The following is a 24,813-nucleotide window of genomic DNA, read 5'->3' as shown; positions in this document are numbered from 1 at the left end:
AAAAAAAAAAAAAAAAAAAGAATTGGGTCAGAGCCTCTAAGTTTAAATTTTTTATTAAATTTTATTAATACAACTATTCTCTTTATATTCCTTTTTTGTCTGTTTTGTTTTGTTTTTCGAGACAGGATTTCTCTGAAGCGGGGAGCCTGTCCTACAATTCGCTCTGTAGACCAGGCTGGCCTCAAAATTACAGAGATCTGCCTGCCTCTGCCTCCCGAGTGCTGGGATTAGAGGAGTGTGCCACTACCGACTGGTTTATATTCTAGTCAGTGTTAAAGCTTGTCCGTATTTGTTTTCTCCTTCATCATCAACGAAGCTCTGGGTGCGGTCCACAGTGGCACACATGCCTGTAGTCCCAGCATCCTCCCCTACATAGTGAGCTCCAGGCCAGGGACACCAAGAACATGCGCTGAAGTGAGGTGCTTGGGGATTCTCCTTCCCTGAGAATGGTGCTGGCCCAGCTTGCGCAGGCAGTTCGCCAAGCAAGCCTGAGTCACCTTCCTTTGGGAGCAGACCGGTTCTCCACCGCTCCACTCCCTGGAGCGTGCTATACCAGCTACACAGGCACAATATAGGCCAAACTGAGCTGGTTCAGAATGAGGTCACCAAGGGATTATACCGTCGGCGGTGCGTTTTGTGGGCTGGAAGCAGGAGCTAAGGATCACAGGCTGCATCTCAGACTTGGAAAATCCAGGTCTGCAATTGGACGTCTTTCCCAAGTGATGGGCATGCACTTTCGAGTCTGAAAAAACACTAAGATGCTAGATCAAGGGGGTCGGTTGAAAGACAATGATGGATGTGAGGCAAAAGTCAAGGAGGAGCCAAAATGGACAGGAGTTAATTTCAGCTAAGGTCTCTGAATTTAGGCATAACACGGCTGGTTCTGAAGCCGCTAAATTCTCGGCCTTTAAACAATTAGTGAGTCTCGTACTCAGGCCCTTTGCGCATGCTTGCCAAAACTCTCTACCCCGACTTCGTCTTCTTCAGTCCAAGTCCAAAAAGTCTTGGTCCTTTTTTTACATTAAACCAGTCAGCCAGATCTTTGTCTGGTTCGGTTCGATCTGACCTAATTCTATTGCTTAGGTCTAGCCCGGTTGCTAAGGCACGGAGCTTCACGGTTGCTGGGAAATGACGTCACTCAGTGGGCGGGCTAAGAAGCCTCTCCGTCCTCCCGATTGGTCGTCATGCTGGCGCTTAGCTTTCAGTCTCGTGGCCTCCACGGCAGTTTTTCTGGCTCAGCTGCTCGCAGGCTCGTCCCCCCCCCCCCCCCCCCCCCCCAGGCCTCTGGACCACGCAGGGAAGGAGATGTGACTTAGGCCGCCGACCAGGCTTTTTGTCCTCTTAGGTAGTTTTTGATTCAGTCGAGTGCCGGCAGTTGGGACGGCTACCCGAACCGTGGGGAGTTACAGGGTTTATGGCTGTAAACTGGATCTGGGTGGACTCTAGCTTTGGAAAGGAAAAAAAGAAAAGAAAGAACTTTTAGGATTAGGTGCCCCGGTCTCAGAAGAATGACGAGGAGTCCTAACTAGGAATCCCGGAGTTTGCATTGTTTGTTTTTGTTTTCCAGGTATGGACTACACTTGATTCATCACTTTCCAGTCAAAACTGTTCCTTTATCTCCTGTTGAAGGGATCGGGGGTCAAATGGAGACGTCACCTGTCAGCCCAATGAAAGAGAAGGACACCTGTGCTCAACCGCAGCAGCGGGAAGAGAACGCCCAGCGAAACCTAGGTGCAGCCACCCCGTTTAGGCAGCAGTCCCCGGACCCCACCCCTGAAACCCTGGATCTGGGAGTGAAACCCGATCCTGCCAGTCGAACTGTGGAGAACCCTCCAAAGATTGAAAATCCAGTGGCTGGATTTGAAGGCGACGCTGATAAATGTCACGTCTCCACCAATGCAATGGCAGATCGTCTTCAGGCTTCTGATCTCTGGTACTGCCCTGATGGGAGTTTTGTAAAGAAGATCATAGTCCGTGGCCATGGCTTAGACAAACCCAAATTAGGCTCCCAGTGCCGCGTGTTGGCTTTGGGGTTTCCTTTTGGGTCTGGGATGCCAGAAGGCTGGACAGAACTAACCATAGGCATTGGGCGATGGAGGGAAAAGACTTGGGGGGAACTCACAGAAAAATGCCTGGAGTCCATGTGTCAAGGTGAGGAAGCGGAGATTCGTCTTCCTGGATGCTCAGCACCCCTTGTCAAGCTCATACTGGATTCCTTCACTAAGGGTCGGGATTCCTGGGAGTTGGATGCTGTGGAGAAGAAGGCCCTGGCCAAGGAAGAGCACGCAAGGGGTACAGAACTGTTTCGAGCTGGAAACCCTCAAGGGGCTGCCCGATGCTATGGTCGGGCTCTCCGACTGCTGCTGACCTTACCCCCACCCGGACCCCCAGAACAAACGATCCTTTATTCCAACCTGGCTGCCTGTCAGTTGCTGTTAGGGCAGCCCCAGTTGGCGGCCCAGAGCTGTGACCGAGTGCTGGAGCGGGAGCCGGGCCATTTGAAAGCCTTATACCGAAGAGGGGTGGCTCAGGCTGCCCTTGGGAACTTGGAGAAAGCAACCGCTGATCTCAAGAAAGTGCTAGCGGCAGACCCCCAAAACCGTGCAGCCCAGGAGGAACTGGGGAGAGTGGTCATTCAGGGAAAGAAACAGGACGCAGGGCTGGCTCGGGGTCTGCGCAAGATGTTCAGCTGATTAAAAAGTTCAACTTTAAAAGAGACAGGAGTCTGTGAATTGTGTTCTGTGTTGCGGGATTTTTTAAGGGCCTCAAAGGGGTTTCAGTTCATACTCTATTCTCCCCTATGGAGAGTTAGCAACGGTGTCCGTGTGCCACTCGGGGGTGTGGTGGCTTATCCATTTCTGAAGATTTGTGTATTATGTGTATGTATGCCTTCATGTGTCTGCAGAGGTCAGAGGGAGCTGCATTCCCCGGAGCTGAAGTTACAGATGGTTGTGAGCAGCCTGGTATGGGTTCTGGGAATGGAATTCAGGTGCTTGCAAGAACAGAAAGCACCCACCCCCCTTTTTTTGAGACAGGGTTTGTCTGTGTAGCCCTGCCTGTCCTGGAACTCACTTTATAGACCAGTCTGGCTTCGCACTCAGAAATCCGCCTGCCTCTGTCAGGGATTAAAGGCGTGCATCCCCACCGCCAATCCTGGATGCTGGACCTTTGTTGATTGATTCATTCACTATGTGCACTTGTGCTTTCATGAGTTTATGGGCAACACGTGGGTGCAGATGTCTGAGGAAAACCGCTGAGCCATAGTTCCAGTACAGATGTCGGAACTTTAAAGTGCTAAGAACTACATTTCCCACAAGGCTGATCTCTGGGGCCTCTACGGCGCGTGCGCAGTTCCGCCTGGAGTGAGGCGCGGCTGGACGCTGCCACGTTCCCATTGGCCCAAGTGTACAAGTCACGGCTCCTTCATGTCATGTGCTCAGAACCCAAGCCTCTGACTGGTCAGTGAGACTTCCGGGATGTCCGGCTTCCTCCAGCGAGCCCACTGATTGGCCGGAGGCCAGGGAGGGGCGGGTCCGAGAGCCGGCTCATGGTGGGGGGTGGGGGGAAGATGGCGGAGCTGATGCTCCTCAGTGAGATCGCCGACCCTACGCGCTTCTTCACCGACAACCTGCTGAGCCCGGAGGACTGGGGTGCGCGGAGTGAGGCCCGGGGGGAGGGAGCGGGCTGCGGCCGGCGCGGGGCCCGAGGCGCGCAGGAAGGCCGCAGAGGGTGGGCGAGGAAGGCTGGATGGACGCCGAGCCCAGCGTCTGCGGCAGGCGCAGCGGGGCTCTTGTCTTCCCGGGGTGCGGGAGGAGGGATGGCCGTGGCCTCCCGCGGGAGGGAGCGCGGGGCTGCCCCGGGGTCGGGGGACAGGGGCTGGGAGCCTGGGGTGTGTGGCTCAGCGAGTGGGCGGGCGGTGGGTCTGGCCCTGCCGAGCCAATGGGGAATGGAGCCGGGGCTGACCCTCGCGCGGGTCTCCTCCGCAGACAGCACCTTGTACAGCGGCCTGGATGAAGTGGCCGAGGAGCAGACACAGTTATTCCGCTGCCTGGAGCAGGATGTCCCGGTACTGCTACCTCGTCGATTCTCCTGTAACCCTTGGTGGTGGGAGGGGCACCCCAAACTCGGAGTCATCTCCAAGCCAGAGCTCACCCTGCTTTTGTTAGACCCGAACATTGCGAGGAGAAAGTCCAGTTTCAACATTGTCCAACTGGAGCAAGCCTTTTTTCAGAGGTGCACGCGGATTAGCCAGCCCGCTCTAAGTCGGCATTTTTGAGAGCAGCCCCTTCTGGACTTCTAAGGTCCTTTTCTCGGGGAGAGATAAAAGATCAGCAGCTGTAAGCGTCTTTACAGCTTTGTTAGATATTGTTAGGAGAAATAGAAAGAGAGAGGAATACAAGCATTTTTGCAAAATGCGGGGTGGGGGGAGTAACACAATGGGCTCCTTATTTTGCAAGGTGTGTTGTTCCTCTTTTGGTTTCACACTTTCTCACTTTCCCGCCTTCGACTGTGCCCCATCGCTTAGTTCGACAGCAGCTCTCTGGATGTGGGGATGGATGTCAGCCCCCCTGAGCCCCCCTGGGACCCTCTACCTATCTTCCCAGGTAAGAGACCCTTCCCGCTGCATCCCGGAAAGCGTAATTCCCATGTCGTTGTGTGCAGTCTTCACAGGTGTCTGCACTCCGCTCTCCCATCCCCAGTGTGCATGCTGTCCGTCCTCACCCTCCCACCCTCCACCCTGCTCAGGTTACTTATTTTCGCAGTGTTGGTTTGTGCATACGAGCCGGGCATCTGACGTGAGCTGTATTCCCGGTCCTTCCTGGTTGTCTCCCAACTCTTTGCCTTTCAGATCTTCAGGTGAAGTCTGAGCCGTCCTCTCCCTGCTCGTCCTCCTCCCTCAGCTCAGAGTCTTCGCGTCTTTCCACGGAGCCCTCCGGCCAGGTGAGAGTCCCCCGTGGTTCTTTGTGGCAGGAATTCCGCTCCGTTCACTTTATTTCTAGGTGCCGAGGTTCTATCTGTGTCCTGTGAGTCACGAAGCTAGTCATGACACCTCGTGTGCTGAACGTCCACTCTGGTGGCGTGGAAGGAGGTGGGGCCTATCGAACATGCAGAGGATGGCGGCAGTGGGGCTGGGGAAAGAATGCTGGTAACACTGTTCTTACCAGTGTCCACGGTAATGTGATAGTGGCAGTCTGGAGCGTTTGTTGACTTTCCCCAGAAGGAAATAGAAGAACAGAAAGCCAGGAGCCTGGATAGAATCTCAGAGCTGATGAGGCCACGGCACGGATAACTGGTGGTTTGGTAGAATCTCAGGACTGTTGAGGCCACGGCACGGATAACTGGTGGTTTATGAGCTCAGGCTTTTGCTCTCATGCTGGTGCTCAGAGCCTCTCTAATGTCCGTCCCTTCTGTCTTCCTGCCTCCCTGCCCCACCCTAGCTCTCAAAGGTTCCTGGAGTAGGGGAGGTGTTGAATGTGAAGACGGAGTCCTTAGCACCCCCACTCTGCCTGCTGGGGGATGATCCAGCATCCCCGTCTGAAACAGTCCAGATCACTGTGGGTTCCACCTCCGATGACCCCTCAGGTAATCAGCCTGTCACTGTGCCACTGGGGGCCAGGTGGGGGGGGCACACCTTTAATCCCAGCACTAAGGAGGCAGAGGTGGGCAGATCTCTGAATTTGAGGCCAGCCTGGTCTACAGAGTGAATTCCAGGACAGCCAGGGCTACACAGAGAAACCCTGTCCCAAAAAGCAAAAAATCAAAACAAAAACTGCCACTGGGGAGGGGGGAATGGGACTAGAGATGGCTCAGTGTTTAAAAGCACTGGCTGCTCTTCCAGACACCCAGGTTCAGTTCCCAGCACCCACATGGCAGCTCACAACTGTCTGTAACCCCAGTCCCAGGGGATCCAAGGCCTCTTCTGGCCTTCAGGAGTTCCAGTCACAAACATGGCTCGTAGACATACGTCAAGCAGAACACCTATGCACATCAAACAGAAGAACTGGCACTTGGCTCTCTCAGGTTGGGATGTGTGCACCTGTGTGGACAGGGACAGGAATACAGTGGGAGAGCGGATGACGGCCTCGAGAAGGGAAGCTGGGCAGGAGAACTTCAGAGACAAGTGAGGCAGCAGCCTCGCGGAGCGCAGCGCCATGTTGGCTTTTCTCCTTTCTCGTGGCCTGCTCGTCAGTGTGCATTTGCGTGTGTGTGCTGCTCACCCACCCCAGCGCACACACCCTGTTCCAGTTACTGTCTCATTGCTGTGCAGACCACGGTCGAGCCTCCCTGTGGGGCTGGCTTAGTCCCTGGTCAGCATGGTGGGAAGCGTGGCGGCAGGCAGGCGGGCACGGTGCTGAGCGGTGCTGAGCGTTCACATCCGGTTCACACCCCGAAGGCAGAGAGCCTGGGCTCGTTCCCGAGTCCAGGGAAGGGAGAATGGCCCTGTCCTTTCCTCTTCAGTAGTTATCTGGTAGCCAGCTCTTCTTTTTTAAGACTTATTTTCTGTCTCTGAGCATTTTGCCTGCATATGCATCGTGTGTGCGCAGTGCCCCAGAGGTCAGGAGAGGGCGTCAGATACCCCCCCCCAGTCACTGACAGTTGTCAGCCACCACGTGGACTCTGGGAATGGTTCTCTGCAAGAGCAACAGATTCTCTCTACCCCTGAGCGTCTCTCCAGCCCCGGATAGCCAGCTCCCGTGTCTCCTGCCCCCCACAGATATCCAGACCAAGGTAGAACCCACCTCTCCATCTTCTTCTGTCAACTCCGAGGCCTCCCTGCTCTCCGCAGACTCTCCCAGCCAGGTGCACACGGTCTCCTCTCTCCTGCAGCCCCAGCCCTCCTCCAGAGGTGTGAGATGCTTCCTCTTGACCCCCACTCCCAGCTAATGTCTCTGGACTGCCCTGCATAGGCTTTTATAGGAGAGGAGGTTCTGGAAGTGAAGACAGAGTCCCCGTCCCCTCCCGGGTGCCTCCTGTGGGATGTCCCCGCCCCTTCGCTTGGAGCTGTGCAGATCAGCATGGGTCCATCCCCTGATAGTTCCTCAGGTAATGAGAGCTCCTGACCCGGGGTCCCTGGTGAGAGGCTTTATAGAGCTGTAATTCCCTCCTTCCTCTCATCTTCCTACAGGGAAAGCTCCAGCCAATCGGAAGCCTCCACTGCAGCCCAAACCTGTGATGCTAACCACAGTTCAGGTGCCCCCCAGAGCTGGGCCTCCCAGCACTGCTGTCCTTCTGCAGCCCCTCGTCCAGCAGCCCTCAGGTGTGGAAGACGGAGAAGGGGCTGGCAGGGAGCTCACTGCCACTGACGTCCTGGCCCTGTGGTGCTTGGGCGTGAGGTGGAACACCGGACACTGTCTCCACTCTGACCTGCCTCTGCTTCCTTTCCCAGTGTCCCCAGTCGTCCTCATCCAAGGTGCTATTCGCGTCCAGCCTGAAGGGCCAGCCCCCGCAGCCCCACGCTCCGAGAGGAAGAGCATTGTTCCAGCTCCTATGCCTGGGAACTCCTGCCCACCTGAAGTGGATGTAAGTGTTCAGGAGGGTGGAGAGGCTCTTGAGTGGGAGGAAGAAAGAAGTCTTATCATGGAAACAGCAGTGCGGCAGAGGGAGTTACCACACGGGATGGAGGGCTGAGACCTGTAGGTGTGCTTTTACAGCAGGAGGCGGCGGTGGACTGAAGTCAAATCGGGCATCCCACTTGGTTGTGGGTGCCAGGCATAGGCAGTTTCCCGGGGGAAAGGCATGCCAGCTGTTCTTAACTACAGCCCAGTTAACGTCAGGCTCGGAACAAGATCGGAAAGAAGGAAAACCCAAAGGCCTGGCAAGGATGCTGGTCCTACAGTCTCCCTTGTCCCCCATCTGAGGACCTGGGGGAATGTGGCAGTAGATTGTAGGTCAGGACGGCAGGAGAGTAGCCATTTGTGCTTTGTGCAATGGGTCCCTGGTATTGGGGGTGTGGACTCTTAACTCCTCTCTGACCTCGCTGGTGCCAGGCAAAGCTGCTGAAGCGGCAGCAGCGAATGATCAAGAACAGAGAGTCGGCATGCCAGTCCCGCCGGAAGAAGAAGGAGTATCTGCAGGGGCTGGAGGCCAGGCTGCAGGCTGTGCTGGCAGACAACCAGCAGCTGCGCAGGGAGAATGCTGCCCTCCGGCGGCGACTGGAGGCCCTGCTGGCGGAGGTTAGCCTGTGCTGCTCTTGGGGAGAGAAGGGTGGGAACGGCAGGCCCTCGGTAACCCCGCCCCCTCCATGTCTGCCCTGCAGAACAGTGAGCTCAAGCTGGGGTCTGGGAACAGGAAAGCTGTTTGTATCATGGTCTTCCTTCTCTTCGTCACCTTCAGCTTTGGACCCGTGAGGTGAGGCCGCTGCCCTGTTGTGAGCAGTGTGGGTCTGGGCCGCGGGCTTCGCTGATGCAACATTTGGGGCACCCTTCCCCCTGACAGTGTGCCCGTCAGTCTCTGCCTGTTCTCCCGCAGATGGCTCCAGGGGTGGCGGAGGGAGGCCTCAGTTGATGAAGTGCTTAGCATGCGAGCATGAGGGCCTATTTGACCCCCTGAACCCACATTCTGCAAAGAGCTGGCTGTGGCAGCGGGCACTTACATAGCAACAGGAAGGCAGAGGCAGGCAGGGCCAGTGCTTGGTGAGCTCCAGGCCCGTGACAGACAGTGACTCTAAACTAAGATGAGAAGGTGGATTGTACTGAGGATGGGAGCCAGGGTTGATCTTGACTTCTGTGTACATGGACACATAAACCCTTGCTCCAACCCCCTTCCCCCACAGAGACTTACGGGCTCCCCTTGCCCCAACACGCACCCACCCTAGTGACTTACGGGCTTCCTTGGTGCTGGGCATTAGAATGCTCGCTCTCCTTTTCCTCTCTCCTGGACCTGTGAGGCAGGCAATCCTCCCGCTCCTGTCTCGCAGCCGGGGCCTCACTCTTGTGGGGCCGGTGACACCTGCGCCAGCCCGACTGCAGAGTCCTGGCTCTTACTAAAGACACCAAGAAGCCAGAATGCTTCACCGTCTGCCTGCCTCCCCACAGCATCAGTGAGCCACCTCCAGCTCCCATGCCTCCTCGGATGAGCAGGGAGGAACCTCGCCTCCAGAGACACCTGCTGGAGTTCTCCGAACAAGGGCTGGCTAATGGTGTTGAACCCCTCCAGGAAACTGCCGAGGGCCCCGAGGAACGGCAGCCCAGCCCTGCAGGCAGGCCCAGCTTCAGGTGAGAAGCAAAGAGCCCTCTCTGTTAGGGATGAGAGCTAGTCTCCGTAAAACCTGCCTTCGCATGGCACAGAGCCAAAATTGCTGTCACCCAGGGCACCTTGCTGGCGCCCTGTGCCAGGCAGTCTCTGACTACTACCTCCTCTGCTTTCCTTCAGAAATCTGACAGCCTTCTCTGGCGGGGCCAAGGAGCTACTACTGAGAGACCTGGACCAGCTCTTCCTTGCCTCTGACTGCCGCCACTTCAACCGGACCGAGTCCCTGAGGTGTGCAATCTGCCCTTGGAAGCCCTGCACATAACCCTGCTATCCTGTATGGTGCCTGTCTTAGAGGTGATGGCCTGTCTCCCTAGGCTTGCTGATGAGCTGAGTGGCTGGGTCCAACGTCACCAGAGAGGCCGACGGAAGATACCTCAGAGGGTCCAGGAGAGACAGGTAGGAGCCCTTGGTTCTGGGTCATGGAAGGTGAGATGAAGACAAGAGCTAAGTGTCCAAGGGAATTCAGGGCATTGTGGGGCCCATGGAGGAGTGGGTGTGAGATGGCACCAGCTTCCAGGGAGCCCCTGTCTCTCTCCCTCCTCCTTTTACCCTCTTCAAATCTTTAGATACTTCTCCTTCCAGAAGTCTCAGCTACGGAGGAGGTCACCTCCAGTGAAACCAGTCCCCACCCAACCTCCAGGACCTCCTGAGAGGTGAGCGTTGGTTATGCCTTTACTGAGTGAAGTCACTAGAAAGAGCCCCAGGGGATGTCACTAACATTGTCCCCAGCAGGAGTCTGTCCTCCCAGCAAGGCCTTTGTTCCTTTCCTCTCCACGGGCCTCCTAAGTCTGTCTTCACCTGCCTAGGGACCCTGTGGGCCAGCTGCAGCTCTACCGCCACCCAGGCCGCTCACAGCCTGAGTTTCTAGATGCAATTGACCGGCGGGAGGATACCTTCTATGTTGTCTCCTTCCGAAGGGTGAGCTCCCCTCCCTCCCGCTCCCTCCTGTCTGTCCGCCTGTCACCCTGGCCGTGTGTCCCCTTCATAATCTTAGTGGAACCTGTCCATGTGTCTTCTTCGGCCACCCAGCATGCTCCTTCTGCTCCTAGGACCACCTGCTGCTCCCAGCCATCAGCCACAATAAGACGTCCAGGCCCAAGATGTCCCTGGTGATGCCAGCCATGGCTCCCAATGGTAACTCTTTCCTCTGGCTATGGGGAGGGTTCTGAAATCTGAGGAAGTTTTTGCAGAGATCCAGCAGGGGGAGCTAAGGGAGAAGGTGAGATTAGGGGCCATCCAGAGGCTCAGAGGTGGAGAGAGGTTAGGAACCGAGGAGAAAATAAAATCAGAGTTGTGTGCCTGAAATCTTAGCATTGAGGTGTCAGGAGTGGAACGGGGGTATGGGGTGAGTCTGGGGTACATAATGAGACCGTCTCAGCCAGACCGAAAGCTGCACCCACAGGAGGCTAGCAGAGGGGGTGGAAGCCTGCTGCATTGCTCACTTCCTCATCTTTCCTCTCTGACGTCTCCTGTGTGACCCTCACTTACCATTGTCATTTATTTTCCTACTCCATCCCCACCCATGGCCCTGCCTCTCTGCCCTTCCTTTTCTTCATAACCTCCTAACCCCCCTCCCCATCTCACCCCCTCCACCACCGGCCGCCTCCCCTTCCACAGAGACTGTTTCAGGCCGGAGCCCCCCAGGGGACTATGAGGAGATGATGCAGATCGAGTGTGAGGTCATGGACACCAGGGTGATTCACATCAAGACCTCCACGGTGCCCCCCTCGCTCCGAAAGCAGCCGTCCCCAACCCCAGGCAATACCACAGGTGGCCCTTTACCAGCTTCTGCAGCCAGTCAGGCCTCCCACCAGCCCCTCTACCTCAACCACCCCTGACCTCTGCAGCTCACACTGGCTTAGAACCTGATCCCGGGACTTGGGGCAGTTGGTAAGGGAGGGCAGGGTGTGGGGAGTAAGCACTTAATGGGAGGAGGACGGGTGGTTCACCTCTCCTCACCTCTTTTCAGAATATAGGGCTCCTCTCGTTCCTGCAAACCCCCAGTCCCCCTCTTTCCCTGAGGGCACTGCCTAAGGTTCAGTTTAGGGCTGGGTAGCTACCATAGCCTCTTTGTTCTTTCGTTTTCCATTTCAGGAGTAGACATGGGACTTTGGTCCCCAGGTGGGACAAGGGATGTTCTTGGGTGGTGGGAGTCGGTTTGCGTGTGTGTGTGTATCTTTTTTTATTATTATTAAATAAAACTCAGAGGGAGTTAAGGAATGGTGACTGCCTTCCCAGCGTGCGACTCCTGTAGGACCAGCATCAAAGAATCATGCACTACAGAGGTCACTGGTGGCGGAGTGGGGTGGAATCAGACCTCATGTCATCCCCTGCCCCACCCCGCAACTCCTAGGGTATGTCTGTGTCTAGCAATGATGTCTGTGGTGTTGGCGTGGCAGCCGATATACAGATCACCGGAATGTGTCTGAGTAAACAGGAAAGACAGGGGGCCCCACGCCCTTCGGGGCACACAGCAGCTCCAGTCCTTGTTCTACCACAGGTCCCCCCTGCTTTCCAGGATGAGCTGTCCACACAAACAACAGGCGTGGGGGCCAGAGGGCCTGGAGCCCAGGAAGGCGGGATCACAGTGGAGGGGCCTGGTAGGGAGAAGGGGGCATGTCATGGGACATCCTCTTGGCCCTGAACTGAGGGAGACAGACCTGAGGGAGGGTCCAGATGGAGAAGACAGGAATGGGTAGGTGGAAAGGCTGTGTGCTCTGAGTGGAAGGAAGGGATCGGATGAGGGGGCCAGTCTGCCTGGCTGCCGGGTCCCCTGCAGTTGCTCCCACCCAGCAGCGCCTTGGCCTGACCCTACAGGAGTGGCCTGGGTCAGCTGGAGGGTGTGAGCTGGACCTGGGCTCCAGGCCCAGATGACTGGACAGGGGCTGTCTGGCTATAAGCCTAGCCCTGAAGGAGGGAGGAAGAGCCTCACGTGTCTAGCCAGGCTCTCCCCGCTCCTTTTACCCACCCCTACTGTGTTTGGAGTGAAAACAGACCAGGGAACTATGGAAACCTGGAACTAGGGCGCCCAGGAACTCAGCCTTTCCTCCCTCCAGAGGGCAACCCTGGTCCACAGCCACTTCCTGTTCCAGGATCCCTTGAGCACCTTATCCAGGCTGTAAGGGAAACAGATGACCTGGTCCTGGGCCCCTTCGTGGGCTTTGAATTAGCTGATGGCCCTCTGTGAGCTGTGACCCGCCTCTCTGCTTTTCAAGGGGGTGCTGCGGAACCTGGCACTTGTGCTGGGGTGGGCACTGCCTCAGTCCTGGGTCTGCTGCTTGCTCCTGGGTGGGAAGTTGCTCCAAGCCTGGAGTGTTCCACCCGAGACCTCGCGAGTGGTGGGAGACTGGGGCCCTCAGGCTCGTCCTGGGAGACCCAGGAGAGTGGGAGACTGGGCTGCAGGACAGCAGGTGGGAACGGACGTAGCTGCTGCCCTGCAGGCCAGCGTGAGCTTCCTTCCTTCTGCCCACCTGGGCTCTCCAATGCCACTTCACCGCTGTCGCTCTGGACCTAAGCAGGACTTTGATGTCGAAGGCTCACCGCTTCCTGTTCTGCTCTTTGCTGGTCGGTCCTTCGCAGTCTTCATCCCCGGCTGTCATCCCGCCCCTGCCATCTCTTTCTCCTGTGCCTGCCTTCCTCCTCTGCCCCACTCAAGTGTTCTGCTTGACTCCTTAGCCCACCTCGTTTTCCTCAGTTCCTCTGCCTCCTTGTCTTGCCCCATGGTCTTCACATCACCACTGTTGGCCCTGTCCAGCTGCCCCCTTCTGTGTCCTCCCCTAGGCGGTCAGCACTCCTTGTCCCGTCCCCATCCTGGCACTTCTTTTCTCCTTGCTCTCCTTCCTCTCTGCTCTTCACTCCAGGCTGCGGGGGCCAGGACTGGGGAGCCTAGTGTTTGCCTCATCATTCTGCTATGGCTTCTGGATACAGCACATCTGGATCCCGGGGCCCAGATGTGTGGTTGCCACAGCGACCTCAGTCCCTCTGGTAAATACAGGCGCCCACCCGCTCCAGAGCAGAGAGCAAAACAATCGTGTGACTTTCTTTTGTCACGAGATAGCAATGTCCTCCCTCCCGTCTCTCCACACCCGTGTCTCCAGACCCTTGCTCCCTGGCTTTGTACTTCTCCCAACCTCTGGAGCTCTTCTCTTCCCGGGTTGCCTATCCTCGCCCTGTACCACTGAGCTCCCCACCGTGCGTGGTGACCACCCCCATCCCAGGCAGTTTCTTCTCACTGAGTCTGCATGGTAAGAGGGCAGAAGAAGACCTTTCAAAAGTCCGAGTTCTTCACCATTCCTTCTCAGAACCTTGAGGGAGAGGGTGGTCTCTGACTCCATTCCTAGCAGAGCTGATCAGCACCCCCGAGCCCGCCCTGTGCTTAGCTGCTGTGTACAGAAGCCAGGTTGTTTCCTGCCCTTGCCTCTCTGGGACACTTCCTCGGGTCACCTCTGGCCTCTCTTTGCCTTCAGGCTCTGCCCTCAGTCGCCCTCACTTGCCCTTGTCTTCTTGTTCTCTCTCTCCTCTTCTCTGACTTCGGACTTTGAGGGTCATTCAAGGACATGTGGCTCAGAGCCAACGACCCCTGGACTCAGGATCCTGGGAACAGCTAACACGCGCTTGTTCTAGACAGCACCATGACCTTGCGGGCCCCGCAGGACACCTTATTGGAGCCATTCCCGCTCTGGCTCTTGGCTTCCCTGGCTCTCTCCCCCAGTCCCCGGGGTTCAGAGTTGACCTTCACTCCTAACTGCGAAACAACAGACTTCCCCAGGGGCCTGGGATCCAGGAGGAAGTGGTCCTAGACAACCACGATTTCAAACCTGCAGCTGTATCTGCCTCCAGTCCATTTCCTGGAAGCTCATAAACTGGAGCCCTGCCTTCCTGTGCCAAGACGCCAGCATCCAGCCCCCAAGCCATCGCCTCCTGGCCCCTGGCCACCTACATGGTCAACTGTACTTATGGGGACCCTACTTCCCAAATAATAGAGGTGTGGAACAGGACCTAGGGAAGACTAGATGGGCCTTTGCTTGTGCTTAACTCAAATTCAGTGCTATTAAGAGCTCAGCTGCCACCTGTTCTCCCCATAACACAATTTGAAGACCCCTCATCTTTTCATCTGCTGCCCCCCACTTCCCTGGGAGACCTGAGGACCATCACCTACTCATGGCTCTGGGGGACTCTGGCCAAGGCAGAGGAAGGAAGCTAAGCCCAGCTCTTATCCCACAGACTGACTTCATCTTCCCATCAAAGCCAGTAGAAAAACACACACGCCCCGGCCCAGGGACACACGGGTCCACCCGTGAGGGAGCTCGTGTACTGATGCTCTCGGCCACATGGGGCTGGTGGCAGTGGCCACAGGCTCGTGCTGTGCCAACCTGCTTCCTCTCAGGCATACCTGTGACTGGAGGTGTGACTTGTGATGCAGACACTTGTGCCACAGCCGGCATGCGACACCAGACGCATGTGGACCCCTTCAAGTCCCCTCGCCATCACCTGACCTGGCTGAGATGTGTGTGAGCCTTAATGATAAAGTTGCAGTGGAGTAGAGACAGCTGTGTCCTCAGCATAGAACCTGGGGCGAGGGGGGGGGTTCCCTTTGATACTCCTGGGGAAAATCTCCATCAGCACCTTGTTGGGGCAGCCTTTGGCTAAACACCACCTGTCAGTTGCCGGCTCTGGCTGCTTGCTTGCCCCATACCAACCTCTCGACCTACCGTTCCTTCCTAATCTCCACACACCCAACTACTACTTTCCCAAGTAGTCCTTGGATGTCCTGGCGTTCAGCCAAGCCTTTGCCCCAGCCAGTGCCCAAGTCTCACTTGCTATCCTCTAGGAATTTGCTGAGTTGGGGCAGTGAAAACAGGGCAGAGATGCCGAGCTGGGAATCAGAGAGGGGCTGGGCAGAATGGGCAGCAAAGGGCTGCTCAAGTCCAAGTCAGTGGAGGAAGCAGGAGAGGGGAGGAGGGGTTACAGGAAGGAGTGAGGGAGGGGTGCAGTCAGGAGCCCCAAGAATGGGACAAGGAGCCCCAGAAATGATCTTACATTGGAGAGGTTCAAGCTTGAGTGTGTGCAGTTGCCTCTCATCCCCACCTTTGCTCCCTGCACAGCACAACCAAAGGGGAGTTTAGGGATAAATAAAGAGGTGCTGAGCAACAAATGGGGTGAGATCCAGCTCATAGCAGCAGCTAAGAAGGAGGGTTAGGGGGCTTGGCGGTAGGGATGGAGACCGTGAGGAATGGTGCTGGCAGAGAGGGGAAATGGGCTAAAGGAAGGGGCCAAAGGTGGGGAGAGAATAACGGAGAATGCCAGGTAGAATGCCAGGTTGCTCAGAAACTGCCGTGGGGAGAAGGTTAAAAGTGAAGTAGGAAAGGGCATGGGGGTAAAATAAGGGACAGAGAGGTTGAGGTGAGGGTACAGGGGAGATGACTCTGGTCCTGGACAGGGAGGGGGCTGGTGGGAGGGGCCGGAGGGGTAGGAAGACCTGCCCTATCTCCGCTCCCCTCCCTGACCTCATGCTGGCCCTCCCCTTCTCCTCCCCCTGCTCATTGCGGGCTCCCTGCTTTTCTGTCACGGCTGTGAGATCCACAGTCCTGGTACTGGCTCTGCTGCAAGGGACAAGGGAAGGGTCCCCCCAAGAGTCCAGGGCTGCTGAGGGCTGCTTACCCTGCCTGAGACACTTCCTTTATTGGGGTCGGGACTGAGCAGGTTCAGAGGTGTAGCAGCCACCACAAGCCACCACGCTCTCCAGGTAAGTAACAGAGCTCTGGGAAGACCAGAGGAGTGGTGAGCAGTGAAGGGTTTCCCTCTGAGCTGCTCCACAGTCGCAAGAGTTGCAGGAGTGCCTGCCAGGACAGGGGCTTTCTGCTCAGCTCAGAGAAAATGCAGGCAGACTCTGGAGGGGTGTTCAGGAGACTAAGGCAGAATGCGGTGTGTGTTGCATGCACCAAGGTTTGGAGGGGATGCCGATACCTGAGAGGGCCTGGGAACTGTGGGACTCCCGGAGTCAGGAGGGTACAGTTGATCAGGAGGCAGGGGCTGCAAGGAGGACCAGGCTGGGCTGAGCTGTCCAGCTGCACACTGGGAGGAAAGAAAGCACTGTAGGTTTTGAATGCTAGAGCTGGAGTTGCTGAGCCTGGTGTCGGGATGGGGCAGAGGAAGCTGTGCAGAATGGGGATTTTTCAAGTAATCGCGTGCGGAGTAACAGGGGCTGAGAACAAGGTCTGGGGAGGTGCAGGGCTTTCGGAAGTGCTGAAATGGGACAGAGAAGACTCGTGGGCATGGGAAGGGCTCAGAGCTTGCAGAGACGATCCAGTAACTTGTTCTTGGCGAGTTCTCTGCACCCATGACTCACGGTTCAGCGAGCCTGCAGCGGCTGAGTGATGTCCCCACAGGGCACAGGGCTGTGTCTTCATTCGGTCCCCCTTCCAGGCTCCCTGCTTCTGTGTGCCTGAGTCTTCCCACCCACTCCCCAATACACGTGACAGGCCTCGGGTGGGGCGGGCGGGGCCTCTTATCTCGCCTGGAAAGAATTTAATGGCTTAGAAACAACTGGAAGTGGAACTGAGGGGAACTACTGGGAAGCAACTAGGAAACAGCAGCTGTTGCGGCCCTGCCCCTGCTTCCCGGATCTCAGCCCCTCCCTCCTGCTGTCCCTGGCTACCTCCAACCCCTGGAGACCCAGCACCTCCATTAGTCACACTTTCTTCCATTCAAGCCCTGGCCATTGGTGCAAGAACCAGAACCCATCTTCCTGTCTCTCACTTTCCCCCTGACCTTTTCCACTGGGGGTCTGGAAATCCTTTCTCTTAATTTTCCCATGGCCCATCTGCTTCCTCCCAAAACAAGAGGTACCTGGATCCCCAGCTCTTCTTACTGGCACCCCCTTTTCAACCTGTCTCAGCCCAGTATCTGAGACTCCCTGTTTTCACCTCTCCCTGTTGGACTTCGCTGGGAGTGGGGCTGGCAGGGGGAGTTGATGTGACATTGGAGTGGAACCAGACCCCATCCCTGGATCAGCCCTCATGGAAGTCTGTCCCTCTCCCACCCAGGAGGACCAATGGTCCCCAGTGAATAAAGTGTCAAAGTTGGCCACACACTGAATACCAAGGGTACTGAGTCACAGTTTGGGAAGACGCCCCCACCCTGCCAGTCCTCCAAGTATAGTAGGATGCAGAGAGGGTGCGGCCAGCCCCCCAACATATTTCAGAGAGTCAAAGAGGAAGACACAAGAAACACCCAAATCTCTGCTTGCCCAGTGCCAAGAGAAGGGTCAGAATTTTCCAAGCGTTGGGATGGGAAACAGGAGAGCTCACATGGTGACAGGAGAGGGGAGGGGAGGGTCTGGGAAAGGGACCGTGGGGCATGGTCTCTGAGGGTCACACCTCTCTTCTAGACCAACCTCAGCAGCCTTTCTGCAGAAGCCAGTGGGGTTTCTGTATGTTCTCCTGCTGCAGAGACCCTCTCCCCCCCGCCCCATCACCTATGTGAGTGTGAAGTAGGATCCAGTTTCATGAAGAGACTGGTCAACTAGAGGGCCCAGGGATGCGAGGAAGCAAGTGGGAAGTATATACCCTCCGCCCCCCACTTACAGAGCAGCCGCTTGTGCTGTTCCCACTACAGCTCAGTTGTCCGACTCAGCTGCCCTCTCCGCCAGTGTAATCCACTTTCTTAGGCATCCCCCAGGGGCCAGGTATGCAGCAACCCTGAGGGGCTCACACATCGGGGAAAAAATGCTGCCTTATTTGTGTTGATATGAGGGTTCATGTACAGGTGCACGCGTATCTGTGTCTGCAGACAAATGCAGGGGTTGTATTTGCCTATGCCGTGTATTTGTGTGTGTGTGCGCGCGCACATGCACCCCACAGTTGGCGCAGGAGTGATTTTCTGTCTCGGCACAGAGTGACAGGCAGGCCAGAACCCCCTCCCACTAAGGGCTTTGCTGTCAAGGAAGGGCAGCCCTGCCTCATGGCCTTCTGCCAGGACCAGGCACTTCCCATGGAAAGAACCTCTTCCTGGCTCTCCTGTCTCTTTATTTTATTTTACTCCTTGAGATGGGGTATTACAGAACCTAGGCTATTCTTAAAGTTTCTATGTAGTGGAGGCTGGCCCTGGCCTGTTGGTCCTGCCTCGACCTCCCAAGTACTGAGATTTCAGACATGGGCCGCCACACCTGGTATATGTGATTTGGGGGATCAAACTTAGAGCTGTGCTAGGTGGGCACCCCACCAACGGAGCAGCCCCTTTCTGTCTCTCAGTACCAGTCAGGGAGCGTTGTGTCTGGTGGCCCTGAAGCTAGGAAATGTGTCTGTTGGGAGAGAGGTGTTACAGCCCTTCCTTCCTGGCCGGTCAACATTCCCAGTGCTCAGGCTGCCCTGCTCTCCTGGCCTCTCTGCTCTAGACGCTGGGCACCTGCCAGCATCGCTCAACTTTCTCAGCAGTTGGAACCCACCCTGCCTCGTCCTGCTCCCTGCCTCATTCTTTCTTCTCAAATTGTCTCTCCACTTGTAGGGAGCCCACAGCCACATCCAGATAAAGACCCGGATGAAGAAATGAGGAACCCTGAGTCTAAACCCTACCCCCTCCTGATCCAAACACTACCCCCTCCTGAGTCTAAACCCTACCCCCTCCTGATCCAAACCCTACCCCCTCCTGATCCAAACCCTACCCCCTCAGTTTGGGTTTTTCCGTTTCCACAGGAAGTGCTCAGAGGCGGAACATTTGCCTAGAAATGCAAAACTCTGGGTTTGATCCTATCACAATAAAACTAATAAAAATGTAGGTGGATGAGTACACAAACATCTTCAAGGGCCAGCAAGATGCTCCGCAGGCAAAGGCTCTGCTGCCAGACCCGATGATGTGAGCCCAGTTCCTGGAGCCCCTGTGGTGAATGGGGAGAAGGGCCTCCCAGAAGTTGTCCTTCCAGGGGCAGGCCTCCATTGCGACTGTGACGTGTCAGGTCCACGCGAAATGGACAGTTGTAGTAAAATGTGAAAAATGAGACTTTCTCCTACCCACTTCCGTCTGCAGCTCACAGAGAACCACCTGCCTCCGCCTCCCAAGTGCTGGGGTCTCAGGTGTGGCCGACTGCACCCACTCAGACTTCCTTAGAGATTCCCAGCACCTTTCTTCTCTGGCCTTGTTCCATTAGGAGCCATCCATAGGATCCCACTTTGTTTTGGTTTTTCTTTGTTTGTTTGTCTTTGTTTTTGTTTTGTTTTTATTTTTCAAGACAGGGTTTCTCTGTGTAACAGTCCTAGCTGTCCAGGAACTAGTTCTTGTAGAGCAGGCTGGCCTTTAAGTCCTCATGAATTTTTATTCCACAGTGTGAATAAGCCACAGTTAATTCAATAAGAGCTGATAGATGCTTTGGTGGTTCCCCTTGGGGCTGTTGTCTCTGGTTTTGCCATGTTGTTGTATTTGGTGGTTCCCCTCGGGGCTGCTGTGTCTGGTTCTGCTGTGTTGTTGTTTTTGGTGGTTCCCCTCGGGGCTGCCCTGTCAGGTTCTGCCATGTTGTTGTGTTCCTGGGAGTCACTGTGGGCTCAGCAGCTCTGTATATGTTCAGTTTTATTGCACAGTGTATGTTCTGCCTGTTTTCCAAATGCTTGTGCCATCCAGTCCTCTCCTCCTGGTCGTTGACTCTTCAGCACAGCTACTGTTGCTACCAGACTTCCAGGCCCAGACACTGTCCGTGGTCCTAGCCCTGACCTTGGTCCTGTTCTTCACTCCAGCCTTAGAGCTCGTCCTGGGCTTACACTGAATTTTACTGTCATTATTAAAGTCAATAAATGTTTACTGAGCACACTGGCTGTGCTGAATGCAAGACAGAGCAGCCAGTAAAACAAAGAGAGAAATGGTAGCACCCTCTGTCATCTCGAGCTTGAGAGTCCTTCCTATACAAGCTCACAAACCATCATAAACAGTATCAGCAAGAACTGCATGGATATCATGATGGGGCCTCAGCCTCTCTGGGTGACGTGGGCTGGAGACCTGAAGCCTGGATTGAGGAGCAAGCCTGCTCCACAGAGGGGCGACTGTGGATACAGAGGTTTAGTGAGGAGCAGGGAGACTAAAGTACGTAAGAAGAACAGTGGGGGGTGTACGGTGAAGGTGACTCTGTGGGTCAAGGTGCCTGCTGCCAAGCCAGATGACCTGAGTTCAATTCCCGGCTCCCCACTGTGGAAGGAGCCATGGGTGGAATATTGGACATCACAGACTGCTTCAAAATGGGAGACACGGCTAACTTAAATTGATTTTTGTTGTTGTTGTTGTTTTTCGAGACAGGGTTTCTCTGTAGCTTTGGAACCTGTCCTGGAACTAGCTCTTGTAGACCAGGCTGGCCCCTAACTCACAGAGATCCGCCTGCCTCTGCCTCTCAAGTGCTGGGATTAAAGGTATGCGCCACCACTGCCCCGGCTTTATCATTGATTTTGAGAGCCGTTGAGGAAGATGAAGACAGACATCCCTTAGATTTGGTGGGAGACCACAGGGGGTGTTGGTTAGAGATAGTGACTACGGTGGGGAAGCCAGTTGGAGTGGATTGAGGCGTGTGTGCGGAATAGGGAAATGGGGCTGGAAAAAGTAGTTAAGTGTGGTGGCTGGAGGCCTGCGATGTGGGGCAAGGATTTGTTTTTAATCACAGGGTATAATTCTCAGACACTGACACACAGATCCTACGTGTAGAGTTCAGTGAGCTGTACATACATCTGTTTAGCCCAGTGCAGATGAAGGTACAGGACGTCCCAGGAATCGCCCCGTGCCTCCTCCAGTCTGTAGTAGCCCCAAGTGTAATCACTTCCTGTCTCCTAAGAGCACAGTTTAGCTCCGCCTGTTCATAGGCCTCCCATAAATAATAGCACTTAGGCCATTGTCTTTCTGCGTCTGCTTGGCACATGCATGAAATTCATTCATGTCATGTGTAGCATAATATGCTGTTCTGTCTCTCCCTCTCCTGTCATTTATCCAGCTGAGTTGCTTTTCAGTTAATGTAAACAAAGCTGTTAACAGCCAGTGGTGTGTGGTGGTGTGTGCCTGTCATCCCAAAATTTGAGAGACTGAGGCAGGAGAATCAGACATCTGGGATCCTTTATCAAAATGACAACAGTTTAGGCAAAGAAACAGAACAAAACCAAAAAACACTCAGTGGTTAGAAACAATGGTTTTTTTTTTTTTTTTTTTTGCTTGTTATGTTTTTTTGAGACAGGGTTTCCCTCTGTAGCTTTGGAGCCTATCCTAGAGTTCTAGCAATTTTGCTCTGTAGACCAGGCTGGAGCCTGTACTAGAATTTGCTCTGTAGACCAGGATGAATTCAAACTCACAGAGATCCACCTGAGTGCTTGGGTTAAAGGCGTGCCCCACCACCACCTGGTTACAATGACTGCTCTTGCAGAGGACCCAGGTTTATTTGTTTGTAGTTAAAATTTCAGATTTAGTTTTCAGTTGTGTGTGTGTTGTGTGCACATGAATGCAGTTGCCCAGAGTTCAGAAGAGAACATCTGACCCCTAGAGCTGGAGTTACAGGCAGTTGTGAGCTGCCCAACACAGATGCTGGGAACTTAATTCAGATTTTCTGCAAGAGTAGCACACACTCTTAAATGGTATACACGTGTGTATGTTTGTGTGCGTGAATACACATGTGGAGGCCAGAGTTCCACATTGCCCCATCTCCTCAGCGCTGCACTTACAGGCATGCGCTGTAGCGCCTTCTCTCTCTCTCTCTCTCTCTCTCTCTCTCTCTCTCTCTCTCTCTCTCGCTTGCTCTCGCCTTCATGTTTGCCTCACTTGCTTCTCCCAGTCTGTGAATTGTCTTATTTTCTTACTGATGTCATTTGATGACCAGATGTTTTCAATTCTTGAGCGAGACACACAAGTCCGTGGTGGAGCCTCTGCCCAGCATGCTCCATTCTCAGCACAGAGGACACAAGTCAGGGAGTGAAGTTATCACTTCCAACAAGGCCCACTGTGTTCGTTTTTCTGTGGTTAGGTTTTGTGTGCCTCACTTAAGCAATTTTCACTTACTCCAATCATAAAGGTCTCTTCCCATGTTTTCTTCTATGTTGCTATGGGAACCTTTGCTTTCCCTCTTGTATTTAGGACTGTGATCCCTGGCCACAGCATTTTCTATATTTGGATATAAGGTGGGGACCAATTCTTCCTGTTTTCCTGTATGGTTCTTTAACTGATGCAACATTATTTATTTTTTTGATTTAGTTATTATTTATCTTCATATGTACTAGTGTTTTACCTGCTTGTCTGTGAACCAGTTGTGTGCAGTGCCTATAGAGGCCAGAAGAGGGCATCAGACCCCCTAGAACTGGAGTTAGAGAGGGTTATGAGCCACCACGTGGGTGCTTGGAACTGAACCCAGCCCAGGTACTTTGGAAGAGTGATAAGTGCTCTTAAGCCCCACCCACCTCTCCAGCCCCACCCATCTCTCCAGCCCCACCCTTTCTCTTTTTTAATTGCCACTTATAATAATCTTAGTTATTCATCAATGACCACATACACATGGGTCTTTTCCAGAGTCCTACTCCACCTGTGTGCCCTGGCATTTTTGTAAATCTTGATATTTGGCAGTTCTGAGGAAGATATTAAATTGGAGATATTTGAGCTCATTAAAAAAAATTAAGAGGCAATACTTTTGAGACTTTTTTTTCCTTCTACTGGGTTGCCTTGTCCAGCCTTGATATGAGGGTTTAGTCATATTGCAACTTGTTATGTTGTGTTCAGCTGATGATATCCCTAGGAGACCTGTTCTTTTCTGAAGGACAATGGAGGAGGGATGGCTCTGGGGCAGAGGGGAGGTGGTGAGGAGGGAACTGGGAGGAGTGGGGGCAGGGGAGCTACCATCGGAATGTAATGTATGAGCGAAGAATAAAAAAATTAAAAGATGAGCGGGCATGGTGGTACACACCTTTAATCCCAGCACTCTGGAGGCAGAGGCAGGTGGATCTCTGTGAGTTTGAGGCCAGCCTGGTCTACAGAGCGAGTTCCAGAACAGCCAGGACTGTTACATAGAGAAACGCTGTCTCAAAAAAACAAAATGTAACAAACAAATTAGTAGGCTGGCTGGAGAGATGACTTAGTGGGTAAAGAGCTGCCTGCCAAGCCTGAGGAACAAGTGAGATCCCAGGGATGCCGGAAAGTCATTCTTTGACCTCCACAGGCACCCTGTGGTATGCCCAGCTCCCCATCATAAACAAACAAATAAACGTATTTCTTTTTAAAGGCTAACAGGAAGGATTTAATGGAGGGCAAAGGACTGTAACTCCAGGGGGAGCCAAGCAGAGTAGAGTCTGCTGCTCATGCTGGTACAGACAGGAGGAGCAAGTGTTCAGGTCATCCTTGGCTACACAGTAAATTTGAGGCTAGCCTGAACTACAGGAGACCTGCGTTGAAAAAGGAAGAGGAGGGCAAAGAGGGGAGGAAGAGAAAGAGGAAGAAAAAGAAGAGGGAAGCAAGGAGCTGAAGAAGCCCCGCACCTGTGCCCGCACCTGTGCCCGCACCTGTGCCTGCACCTGTGCCCGCACCTGTGCCCGCACCTGTGCCGGTCTGTCAGACAGTGGGCACTGGGGGGCTGGCTCCAGGTGCTTGGGGAGGCCTTGGCCTCATCTGTGAGACTCCCTCGGCACAGGTGTGTGGGCTGAAGTTTTTATCCGACCAGTTTCCTGCCAAGTACATTCAGCCGAGCCAGGACAGGTGAGGTCTCTGTTCTCATGGACCTCCCTTTTAGTGGTGGGGGACAGGTTAAAAACAAAACACAAAACCCACACAGATGTCTAGGCCACCCTAAATGCTACCGTGAGGAGTGTGAGCAGGCCATCGTGATGGGGGAGGGGGACAAGCTGCTCTGTCCAACATAAGGATGGCCGGAGTTATGCCCATTAAAGGCACAACTGTAAGAGGTCAGCTGTGGGGCCAAGGAAAGAGCATTCTAGACAGAGAAACATACAGAAGACACAAGACCAGCTTGTGGAACAAACCAGAAACCGGTTAAGCAGGGAAGACAGAGTGGCCAAATGACTTAGAAAGTCTCAGACCAGATCTGCCCAGAGAGGCTACCCTTGAGGCTCAGATTCTCGTCACCAGAGCTGAGTTTGTTACTAGTCCGGCTCTGGTGATGCGCTGGTGACTGCTTCCAAGCTGAGTCAGTTCTCACGCTTGCCCTCTCTCTCTTCAGCTTCCTGAATGATGCCAGCTCGATGCGCCCTAACGACTGTTCTTGCTCTCCTGGTGCTGCTGGGCAGAGCCGGAGCAGGCCCTTTCTCTCCTCGGTCCAATGTGACCCTCCCGGCCCCACGGCCCCCTCCCCAGCCAGGGGGCCCTTCTTCTCAGCTGTATGAGCACACTGTGGAAGGAGGGGAGAAGCAGGTGGTATTCACCCACCGCATTAACCTGCCCACTTCCGCTGGCTGTGGCTGTCCCCCGGGCACTGAACCCCCGGTGCCTGCTTCTGAGGTGCAGGCCCTGAAGGTCCGGCTGGAGATCCTGGAGGAGCTGGTGAAGGGGCTCAAGGAACACTGCTCAGGAGGGTGCTGTCCCACGGCTGCGCAGGCTGGCACGGGTGAG

At 54.7% G+C, this 24,813-nt stretch overlaps 3 protein-coding genes across 29 annotated transcripts in view; all 3 read left to right on the top strand.

Annotated features, from left to right (window-relative positions):
* Nucleotides 1-1,197: 1,197 nt before the first annotated feature.
* On the top strand, nucleotides 1,198-2,718 carry Fkbpl (FKBP prolyl isomerase like). Of its 2 annotated transcripts, none has more exons than XM_050132806.1 (2): nucleotides 1,198-1,345; nucleotides 1,630-2,718. In XM_050132806.1, the coding sequence occupies exon 2, from the start codon at nucleotides 1,644-1,646 to the stop codon at nucleotides 2,691-2,693; it is 1,050 nt and encodes a 349-aa protein (XP_049988763.1). In that variant the 5' UTR covers nucleotides 1,198-1,345; nucleotides 1,630-1,643; the 3' UTR covers nucleotides 2,694-2,718. The 2 variants fall into 2 exon arrangements, with proteins under 2 accessions (XP_049988763.1, XP_049988762.1); XM_050132805.1 differs by having other exon boundaries at nucleotides 1,200-1,345; nucleotides 1,568-2,718.
* Nucleotides 2,719-3,511: 793 nt separating this feature from the next.
* Atf6b (activating transcription factor 6 beta) lies at nucleotides 3,512-11,472 on the top strand. The gene is made up of 18 exons (XM_050132819.1): nucleotides 3,512-3,650; nucleotides 3,987-4,066; nucleotides 4,526-4,604; nucleotides 4,850-4,941; nucleotides 5,439-5,583; nucleotides 6,716-6,801; nucleotides 6,909-7,044; nucleotides 7,127-7,258; nucleotides 7,388-7,521; nucleotides 7,989-8,174; nucleotides 8,258-8,349; nucleotides 9,036-9,215; nucleotides 9,373-9,480; nucleotides 9,567-9,648; nucleotides 9,835-9,905; nucleotides 10,059-10,170; nucleotides 10,302-10,386; nucleotides 10,870-11,472. The coding sequence occupies exons 1-18, from the start codon at nucleotides 3,548-3,550 to the stop codon at nucleotides 11,088-11,090; spliced, it is 2,124 nt and encodes a 707-aa protein (XP_049988776.1). The 5' UTR covers nucleotides 3,512-3,547; the 3' UTR covers nucleotides 11,091-11,472.
* Nucleotides 11,473-15,816: 4,344 nt separating this feature from the next.
* Nucleotides 15,817-24,813, top strand: part of Tnxb (tenascin XB) — a 58,853-nt gene continuing 49,856 nt past the window's right edge. For 13 of the 26 annotated variants that reach the window (XM_050132777.1, XM_050132786.1, XM_050132788.1 and 10 more), the window contains exons 1-2: nucleotides 15,819-15,997; nucleotides 24,425-24,808. In XM_050132777.1, the coding sequence (XP_049988734.1) occupies nucleotides 24,433-24,808 (376 nt within the window). In that variant the 5' untranslated portion in view covers nucleotides 15,819-15,997; nucleotides 24,425-24,432. Of the gene's footprint in view, nucleotides 15,998-24,424; nucleotides 24,809-24,813 lie in introns of all 26 variants that reach the window. The other 13 variants (XM_050132798.1, XM_050132794.1, XM_050132779.1 and 10 more) reach the window with 3 other exon arrangements.

This window comes from Alexandromys fortis, unplaced genomic scaffold, assembly GCF_014885135.2.
Source record: "Alexandromys fortis isolate MF-2015 unplaced genomic scaffold, M_Fortis_MF-2015_v1.1 scaffold_460, whole genome shotgun sequence".
Classification (NCBI taxonomy): domain Eukaryota; kingdom Metazoa; phylum Chordata; class Mammalia; order Rodentia; family Cricetidae; genus Alexandromys; species Alexandromys fortis.
The sequence above is the reverse complement of the archived record's forward strand: the minus strand, read 5'-3'. Positions and strand labels throughout refer to the sequence as shown.

What these genes read in the sequence shown, in the direction of transcription:
- Fkbpl (XM_050132806.1), top strand. Translation starts at nt 1,644, where the DNA reads ATGGAGACGTCACCTGTCAGCCCAATGAAAGAGAAGGACACCTGTGCT.
- Atf6b (XM_050132819.1), top strand. Translation starts at nt 3,548, where the DNA reads ATGGTGGGGGGTGGGGGGAAGATGGCGGAGCTGATGCTCCTCAGTGAG. An exon ending in GCCTGGAGCAGGATGTCCCG is followed by an intron (nt 4,067 to 4,525) that starts GTACTGCTACCT and finishes CCCATCGCTTAG; the next exon opens with TTCGACAGCAGCTCTCTGGA. An exon ending in CCTGCCCACCTGAAGTGGAT is followed by an intron (nt 7,522 to 7,988) that starts GTAAGTGTTCAG and finishes CGCTGGTGCCAG; the next exon opens with GCAAAGCTGCTGAAGCGGCA.